General features: G+C 36.2%; 1 protein-coding gene across 1 annotated transcript; it reads right to left on the bottom strand.

Moving 5' to 3' along the window:
- Positions 1-4889: 4889 nt before the first annotated feature.
- Positions 4890-9799, bottom strand: LOC110101318. Its single transcript, XM_020829174.2, has 2 exons — positions 9514-9799; positions 4890-5550 (listed from the first exon to the last, which is right to left on the bottom strand). The coding sequence occupies exons 1-2, from the start codon at positions 9673-9675 to the stop codon at positions 4993-4995; spliced, it is 720 nt and encodes a 239-aa protein (XP_020684833.1). The 5' UTR covers positions 9676-9799; the 3' UTR covers positions 4890-4992.
- Between the last annotated feature and the right edge of the window lie 332 nt (positions 9800-10131).

Genomic DNA, 10131 nt, shown 5'->3' with positions numbered 1-10131 from the left:
GAAGAATGATGGCTCTATTTATAGTTTTTCTGGAGTGCCATGGCTTGTAAATAGGTGTGAGATCATGAGCGAATAGGGAGTAATCGAATGAACGGCCGATATTGAACCCTTCGATCGTGCACCGTTCGTTGGACATTTGAAAGCCTTAGTGATGTCGGAATTCGGCGATCTTGGGGTCGTTGGATTTGTCTCGTCGAGCCGTTCGATTCGAGTATAAGCTCGTTAAAATCGGAGACAGTTTGGTAACTCAAATTGTGATTCGAACCTTCCAACAGCACTTCGAGTCTTCGATTCAGACTCATTTGGACTCGAATTGAGTTGAATTTGGTGCCGTTGGGTTCGTATTTCCGAGATGCTCAGTTTGACTGTAAACTCGCTGAAATCGGAGTTCTGGTGCTCCCGAATTTAATTTTTGAAATTTTATGATTTATTTTTGCCTCGTGATTCATGCCCGATCAAGATGATTTTTTGAGAATATATCAATACTAATAAACGCCATACAAAACTAAAAATCGCTTTTCCTCTCTCTCTCTCTCTATATATATATATATAAGAGTTTGAAAGTATTTTAAGTGATTCTTCATTCTTCAAAATAATAATAATAAATTTTTTTTCTTATGTGTAAAGCAGTGAATACATGGTCCCCCCCCTTCTTTATTTCTCATATTTATTTGTGAGGTGTTAGTCCAATTTTAGATTGAGTTGATCCGAATGCCATCACACTCCTGTAAATTCCTATAAATAAGAGGTATAGGTTGATATAAAGTTTTGGGAAAAATTGAATAAAACTCTGGGTTAGTTTTCCTCTTAAAATTTGTCATCCCTTCTCTCTCTTCCTCTCTCTTGAAGAAGAGCTCAAGAAGCTCTTCATGCTCCTCCCAATTTCTTAACATTATTAATGCAAGCCGATCCAAGAAGAATGCATCTGAAGTTTGAATTCGGTTTATTTATGATCAATTTATGACATGAACTTATAACGGCAGCCAAACGGCTTGATATAGATTTCATTTGGTACGACTTTCTTATTACTTCTTAAAGTAGCTTTTTAATACAAAAAATTATACTAAAAAATTGCTTTAATAAGCAGTAAAAAAGTCATCCCAAATTGACATCTTTCATGCTGCTTCCTAAAATAACTTTTTAGTATTTTTTAATTCAAAAAAATAAAAATAAAAAATATTTTTAAAAAGCAACCAAAAAAAACTGTACTAACGAAGTCATAATCAGGAACTTTTATTTGGTCCGGTCACCTGACGTAGCTCTACGTTCGGACGGCTAGTAAAATAGTGCCACGTGTCCTCACTATTTACCGCGCGACTCGACAAACCGAGTGGAAATGGACTCAGGATTTCTATGTTCGGGTATTGCTCGGTATTACTCGGTATTGCTAGTTATTGGTCGATTTTGCTTAGCAATAAAGAGAAATACCGCTCTGTGAAGACCAATACCGAGCAATATCGAGCAATACCGAGTTTTTAGGTATTACTCGGTATTGCTCGGTGTTGACATTCACAGAGCGGTATTTCTCATTATTTCCAAGCAATATCTAGCAATACCGAACAATACCTAGCAATTTATTTCTCATATTTATTTGTGAGGTGTTGGTCCAATTTTAGATTGAGTTGATCCGAATGCCATCACACTCCTGTAAATTCCTATAAATAAGAGGTATAGGTTGATATAAAGTTTTGGGAAAAATTGAATAAAACTCTGGGTTAGTTTTCCTCTTAAAATTTGTCATCCCTTCTCTCTCTTCCTCTCTCTTGAAGAAGAGCTCAAGAAGCTCTTCATGCTCCTCCCAATTTCTTAACATTATTAATGCAAGCCGATCCAAGAAGAATGCATCTGAAGGTTGAATTCGGTTCATTTATGATCAATTTATGACATGAACTTATAACGGCAGCCAAACGGCTTGATATAGGTTTCATTTGGTACGACTTTTTTATCACTTCTTAAAGTAGCTTTTTAATACAAAAAATTATACTAAAAAATTGCTTTAGTAAGCAGTAAAAAAGTCATCCCAAATTGACATCTTTCATGCTGCTTCCTAAAATAACTTTTTAGTATTTTTTAATTCAAAAAAATAAAAATAAAAAATATTTTTAAAAAGCAACCAAAAAAAACTGTACTAACGAAGTCATAATCAGGAACTTTTATTTGGTCCGGTCACCTGACGTAGCTCTACGTTCGGACGGCTAGTAAAATAGTGCCACGTGTCCTCACTATTTACCGCGCGACTCGACAAACCGAGTGGAAATGGACTCAGGATTTCTATGTTCGGGTATTGCTCGGTATTACTCGGTATTGCTAGTTATTGGTCGATTTTGCTTAGCAATAAAGAGAAATACCGCTCTGTGAAGACCAATACCGAGCAATATCGAGCAATACCGAGTTTTTAGGTATTACTCGGTATTGCTCGGTGTTGACATTCACAGAGCGGTATTTTTCATTATTACCAAGCAATATCTAGCAATACAGAGTAATACCTAGCAATACCGAACAATACCGAGAAATACGCGAACATAGCAATCCCGGGTTCTGGTCCGGGTCGGGTCGTCGGGCCGCGCGGTAAAGAGTAAGAGCACGTGGCTGCATGTTATTGACGTCTGGATGTAGAACTACGTCAATTCACCTGACCTAATAATTGTTCCATAATCAGCCCCAAGAAAAAAATTTTGTTGCAGCCTGTATTCATATGAAGTTATTCCCATCAAGACAAAAACCTGCAGCTTGTTGAGTCCAGCAGAAAGAGGAAAATTGATATGTGACGAATGAAAAGATTCTCCCTCCACCACCACTAAAATGAGAATATTTCGATGTGTTGGAGATAGTTAAAATGCTTATTTTCAGATAAATGACATATTTTTATTTTATTTAATTTTTTATTAATATAGAAGATATAGTGATAGTAAATGGATGTATATTCATTTAGGACTGATTTCTAATAAACTTCTAATAAACAGAAAATAAACTCCATGACCTTCCCCCACCACCACTACCAGAGGGAGGATGTAGAAACGTTTTAAAACATAATTCAATTTACTTTGAATGAATTAATGAATATATTTCCATAACTTTATAAGATATAATCAAAGCTTCATTTGTGACTGATTTTTTTACTACTTTCTCAAATAATTTTTTAGTATAAAAATTTCTTAAACTAAAATAAAAAATTACTAAAAAAACTTATTCATAAAATAGTAAGAAGTCGTCCCAAATGAAGATTTTTTTTTTTTTTAATTTTAGGAATACTTCTCTTGGGCACTATATGACACAGTAAATATAAATGATGCTTCCAAGAAGATCATTGTGAGGTGTCTCACCCAGGGCGAATTATTGCGTCGGTCACCGGATGTCCGGACATTCAATCCGGTGACGCCACATCACCCAAATACACCGGGTTCCGATACCGAACAACGAGTAGTTCGTCGAACGTTTGGTTCGCTTGCAGCCCTACTACCAAGTTGGCTTACGATAAACAAATTCCAAGATTTAGTTTTGAATTTTTTTTTTAGTTTTCTTATTCCAATTTAAACTGTAAAACAAATAATAAAACACAGAGCTACTAATAACATCATCAAAATATCCATATTTTTTTTTCATTTTATCATCATAAAAATTTTATGCTAGAAAGGTATTTTAAAAAGCAACAAAAAAGTTATTGTAAATATAGCCTAATAGATTCAATTTCATTCACTATGCATGGGTGTCACATAACATTACTATTATTTAAATTTTTAACTATTTTAAATATCAAAATATGAAAATGAATATCTTATTACATAACTAATTAGTTTATTATCCATTATAGGAGAAATAACTGAAAAGAGCCGAACACAAATTGAGCTCATCCTAAGGACTCATAAGAGAAAGCAAAAGAAGACTACAATAACTCATTCTTGTGTCATTATCGTAGGAACTGAACTATCATTTTTATTGCTAAGTTTGATGAAGAAAAAATAACAATATTTGTCATATATATTTACATTTATCTAGGAATAATATGAGGTAGCTATGAATTCAAGATATGAAGGGGAAGAGTGTTATTTAGCATGAGTTCAACCTTAATGCGTCAATGGAAACAGTCAGGGTTGTATGGATTTTTCAAGGATAGAACTAGTCTGCAAGACTTCAAAGATCAAAAGGGAGCCAATATCAAGAGTTGTGGAAGGTCGACGAGATCGTGCGACCATGTCGAAAGAAATGCAATAACAAGTTGGTTTTCAAGGGTAGAACTAGTACGCAAGACTTCAAAGATCTAAAGGGAGCCAATACCAAGGGTTGACGATTACGTGGTAGGACGTCGACGAGACCGTGCGACCATGTAGAAAGAATTGCAATAACAAGTTGTTTTGGGTGATACTCAGGACAATGTTGATGATGATGTTGTTGTTGATGGTAATGACAATGATGAGTTTTTTACTTTGTGTGACATTTTTGTGTACCTTGATAATGACATAATTATTTAACACTATTATGTAAGAACACTTGCATGTGCTATATTTACCCATGTATAAAATTTAGTTGATTGAAAATTAATTGCTTATATTATTTAGGTTTCATTTGGGACAGCTTTATTACTGTTTCTTAAAGCAACTTTTTAATACAAAAATTAAAATTATTGTACTAAAAAGTTGCTTTAAGAAGCAGTAAGAAAGGCATCTCAAATGAAGCTAAAGTATCGAATTGCTCCAATATTGTGTTAAATATAGCTTAATTTAAGTTATAGCATATGTTGAGATGGTGTGACTACAGATATTGCTTATTTACAAGTTTCTTCCAACTTAAAATGTACTCAATTAAAATATGCATAGTAAATTTAATATGCTAAATTATTAAAATGTACCATACAACCTTCAAAAAATAGCAAAAATGATGATTATTATGCATATTTAAATAAACAATAATATATATAACAAATAAAATCCATGCCTAATTTACTATGCATATTTAAATAATAACATTTAACTATTTGTCATACAAATCAAATCCTCAGACACTACCTTCACCCTCTTCCTTTTCCATGGGCCAAAAAGATTTATGAAGGTCTCTTGTGTGCTCAGTTGTTGTATCCAAAAAATACAACAAAGAACACAAAACAATACAGGAGAGAAACATAGGTAACGGTCCAAAAATCCACAGAAAGAGAGTGAAAGACACATAAAAAGCTCTAAGGCCAAGGGACCAGAAAAAGCTCCCCCTGTTCAAACTCCTAGCAACATACTTTATTGAAACTAAGTCTCCAGTGCTATTAATAACTGCAGGTGGGGTTGTTACCAGAAAACTTACGTGTGCATAGTATCTGATTGCTTGTATGTGGCAAAGAAAAGCAAGGATGAAACAGAGGGATATGGCAAAGAGTTTCACCGAAGAAGCCAGAGAAGTTTGGTTTCCATACACCAATGCAGAAGAGGCTGAGGATTTTGCGGTGGCGCTCACAAAGACGCTGATAAGGGAGGCAAGAGAGATTGCAGTCGTCGCTAACACAGTAGATGCCATTATGTTGTTTCGCACGGTTTGCACTGCAAGCACACCATTTTTCAAGGAATCCTGATGAAAATAATGATAATGAGAACATTTTCTCAAACAGATTCGTCTGGCCTTCTACATAATCTGAAGCATCAGAGCCAAAAACATGATGAAACGTTATAACAAGCAGCCAAAAGTACTTCTACAATACTTAGGCTTCATTTGAAACTATTTTCTAACTGCTTCTTAAAACAATTTTATAGTACAAAAATTAATAGCTTTAAGAAGCAATAAGAAAGCCGTCCCAAATGAAGCCTTAATAATCTCTCTTTTCAACAAATACAACTGAAGACTAGATAAAAAAGATTAGTACAAGGCATCCACGTAATCTCTTTCTTCTGACTTGCAGTATTTATATTGCTAGCTAAAAGCAGAATCCTACTCTAAGACAAAACCTGCACATATGCACACCATAACAGATACAACCAATAGCAAACTGACACCTGTACAACACATAAACCACATAGCTCTATATAAAGTTATTGCAACATTTTATTCAGATAGACATATACTGTAATGAAGAAATTCATGTTTTGTGACTTCTTCCTACTTTCATGTCTCAGTTACAGTTCTTGGAGCTCGGGCTTCTTTAGTCTTACATGGTATCAGAGATTCTCTGCTCACAGCCAGATCCAGCCAATGGAATCATCTCCTTCCTCTCACATAGGCGAAGATGTCATGGAGAGCCCTATAATTCCCTTTCCCTGAAATTCTTGATTTCAAATATCAAGAACATTGTCTCCATCAAACTATCCGGCGACAACTATCCATCGTGGAAATCTCAAATCATCAAATTGTTTAGAGCCAACAACTACTCCGGAGACAACTATTCATCAAATTTATTAATCTATTTCTTTAATTACATAAATCAAGATTGCAATAAGCTAATTTTTATCATATTCTAATTTTCAATCTTACTAGCTATCATTAGTTATCCTGATCATAAGGAAAAAGCTCACACTGCTAGAATTCAACTCATTCCATCTTAATTTACTAGTTATTGCATTTGCAGAAGATGTGCTAGATTTTTCGAAAAAAGTTAGCAAGTTGATCTTTGAGTTTATCTATCTTTGTAAAGTTCATGAAGATCTGTACAACTTGTAAAAATAGCAAATTCTGAAACCTTATAATAGATATGTTAGCCACTAACCCTTATGTCTCTTATATTTACTCTTACATCATTGTATTTGCTTATATATGTCTATCCAGTACCGTGTTAATATAATAATAATAGTTTCTACTTTTTTTCATTTCTCTATTTCGCCTCTCTGCTCTCCGCCCGGTTCTTGATAGAACCTCTTTCATGGTATCAGGAGCCATCATGAGAGATCAAGAATCTATCAACTCCCTTCCTCCCTCCTCCTCCACCCTCCGATCCCTCCTCCTCCACCTTCCGATCCCTCCTCCACCATTTTTCAATACCTGCACCCCTCAAATTCTTAGTCTCCAATGTCAAGAACCTCATCCCTTACCCTCTCACGTCCGACAATTATGCCATCTGGTGTATGCAAATCCTTCAACAGTTCACCGCCAATGGCTACGCCGGCCACTTAACCGGAGACACCGCCCCTTTAGCCGACACAGTCTCCTCTGCTTACACCCACTGGCAGATCGTCGACAACAATCTCCTCTTCTCCTTGTTCTCCATGATATCCCGATCTATCCTACCGTATATCATCTCTTCTACCACAACCCATGAGGCGTAGACCGTTCTTGAACGCCGACTCCAACCCGCTAGCCACTCTTGCGTAATCCATCTCAAAAATGAACTGTACCACATCCAACTGAAGGATCTCACCATGCAACAGTATCTCGCCCAGATCAAATCCATCGTTAGCTCACAACACATCGCAATTCTCACTCTATAATACTCGGCATTACTATGTTCGTTAGAGACGAGTCTCCCAGCCCAACTCTCCCACCAATCAAAAGGTGACAAATGTCAGTAGCATTGTATTCATTTTTATCATTCTTCATGTAGCTCTTTCTATAGCTCCCTAAATCTTATAAATAGAAGCAATTAGCACTATTCAAGACGAGAAAAAATACTATCTAAAGAGATTTCTTGGATTAGTAGGGAATTTTCATTTTTTTTTTTGAAACCTCTAGCCCACATCTACTCTTCGTTATCTATACTCTCCATTTTTGTTCACAGGTGCCTTTGTGCTCTCGGCAGATCTGCTAGTAAGGTCAGACATCCTCCATAGATACCTACCAAAATGTATAAAAGATGATTCGCAAGATTAAGAAACAGCAATGACTTCATAGTTATTAAGTTTAAGATTAGAAATATCTCACAAAGTCCTTCGTGTTCATTAATACTTTGATCAGCATAAATACATCTTCCATTTAATAAAATGTTCCAAAGAATGGCAACACCGAAGCTCTCAAAATTTGTTGAAACTAAAATCTATAATCCCGAATCCTAAGGCTCTATTTGGTTTGAAGGAATTGAAAGAGTTGGAATAAAAATGTTGAAGGAATCGAGTTCAAATTGTTTTCGCTCAATTATCTGACTGGGGGAAAAAATTCTTTGTTTGGCTTTTCGTAGTTGATGAAAAAGTAAAGTTTATATCATTGTGAACAGAGAACATAGGATACAGCTAAGATCAGACAAAACTTTACTTCACATTAGTAAAACCTGATCAATATCTCTTGAAAAGAAGAGACACAACATTGCTGTTTGATGCATGTTGTGTCTCTTCTTTTCGTGCTTACTTTGTCTGTTTGATGCATGTTTAAATAAACCTCAGTAATCACCCCTTCTTCAATATGTTTAAATTTCGTGCTTACATGTCTGTTTGATGCATGTTGTGTCTCTTCTTTTCAAGAGATATTTGCTTGGACCCATCGCCGGCGGGCAAGGACATTGAGGCCAATGACAGTGGTATTTGGCCGCCTGATGACAGAGAAGAGAAGCCACGAGTGGTAAGCAATGAGCACTATTCAAGACGAGAAAAAATACTATCAAAAGAGATTTCTTGGATTAGTAGGGAATTTTCATTTTTTTTTTGAAACCTCTAGCCCACATCTACTCTTCGTTATCTATACTCTCCATTTTTGTTCACAGGTGCCTTTGTGCTCTCGGCAGATCTGCTAGTAAGGTCAGACATCCTCCATAGATACCTACCAAAATGTATAAAAGATGATTCGCAAGATTAAGAAACAGCAATGACTTCATAGTTATTAAGTTTAAGATTAGAAATAACTCACAAAGTCCTTCGTGTTCATTAATACTTTGATCAGCATAAATACATCTTCCATTTAATAAAATGTTCCAAAGAATGGCAACACCGAAGCTCTCAAAATTTGTTGAAACTAAAATCTATAATCCCGAATCCTAAGGCTCTATTTGGTTTGAAGGAATTGAAAGAGTTGGAATAAAAATGTTGAAGGAATCGAGTTCAAATTGTTTTCGCTCAATTATCTGACTGGGGGAAAAAATTCTTTGTTTGGCTTTTCGTAGTTGATGAAAAAGAAAAGTTTATATCATTGTGAACAGAGAACATAGGATACAGCGAAGATCAGACAAAACTTTACTTCACATCAGTAAAACCTGATCAATATCTCTTGAAAAGAAGAGACACAACATTTGCTTCTTTGAAGGTAACGTAAAAGAAAGAATTGTGGGGTGATTACTGAGGTTTATTTAAACATGCATCAAACAGACAAAGTAAGCACGAAATTTAAACATATTGAAGAAGGATGAAAGAGTTTTAGCCAGTAACCCTAGATCAGAATAAAAGAAAAAATAACCTCCTCAAGTTACCCCCATTTTCCTTCCCTTCGCTAGCAATCAAGAGAAATATTTTGGAATCACAAGGGGTGTTAAGATTTAGCAACCTCACTTCCAGATCTGTAAAAGCCATCAAGCAGCAACAAAAATGAATTCAAAGCTAAAAAATTTTGCAAGATGCAGAACAAGAAAAAGCTTAGAAGACAGAAAAAGGTAGGAAGAAGACAAAGTAGAAGTGGGATTCTGACAGCCATCATTGCTTGGACCCATCGACGGCGGGCAAGGGCATTGAGGCCAATGACAGTGGTATTTGGCCGCCTGAGGACAGAGAAGAGAAGCCACGAGTGGTAGAGGGCGAGGACAAATAGGCCAAGGGGAACAAGTACGAAATCCAGCTGGTTTTCCTCCATTTGTCTCAGGAAATCGATTGCCCTGCTCTCCAACCTTTTGCCTTGTTTACTCTCATTCAAGTCACGCGGATAAATTAGACGTTTTGCGCAGCTCGAAGTGGAGTATGCTTACATTTGTCCAATATACCAATGGAGTGTGTAGTGTTGTGCAGACAGCGCATTTATCTTTTAAGTTATACCTACGTTGAAGTATAGAGGTGTCAATATTTAACCCAATCAGAAATTTGAGACTCATTCCGAAAAAAATTGAATTTGGGTCAGCCCATTTGGCAAATAGGCTAGGTCTTGCTTCAAATTACTGACACATTCTCAAAACCCTAAGTTGACTCGCATTCCGCTCGCACTGCATCACTCCCGCACCTGCAGCTTGCCTCGTCCTTGCTCGACCCTGCGTCCTGCACTTGTGCACTACCTCCCGCATGCTCAACCTCGCGCACCCACAAGCCGCGCTGGACC

The sequence above is a fragment of the Dendrobium catenatum genome, unplaced genomic scaffold (assembly GCF_001605985.2).
Source record: "Dendrobium catenatum unplaced genomic scaffold, ASM160598v2 fragScaff_scaffold_853, whole genome shotgun sequence".
Classification (NCBI taxonomy): Eukaryota; Viridiplantae; Streptophyta; class Magnoliopsida; order Asparagales; family Orchidaceae; genus Dendrobium; species Dendrobium catenatum.
Note: the sequence above shows the minus strand (reverse complement) of the source record. Positions and strands in the feature narration are given on the sequence as shown.

What these genes read in the sequence shown, in the direction of transcription:
- LOC110101318 (XM_020829174.2), bottom strand. Translation starts at nt 9,675, where the DNA reads ATGGAGGAAAACCAGCTGGATTTCGTACTTGTTCCCCTTGGCCTATTT. An exon ending in GGGTCCAAGCAATGATGGCT is followed by an intron (nt 5,551 to 9,513) that starts GTCAGAATCCCA and finishes TATTTTCATCAG; the next exon opens with GATTCCTTGAAAAATGGTGT.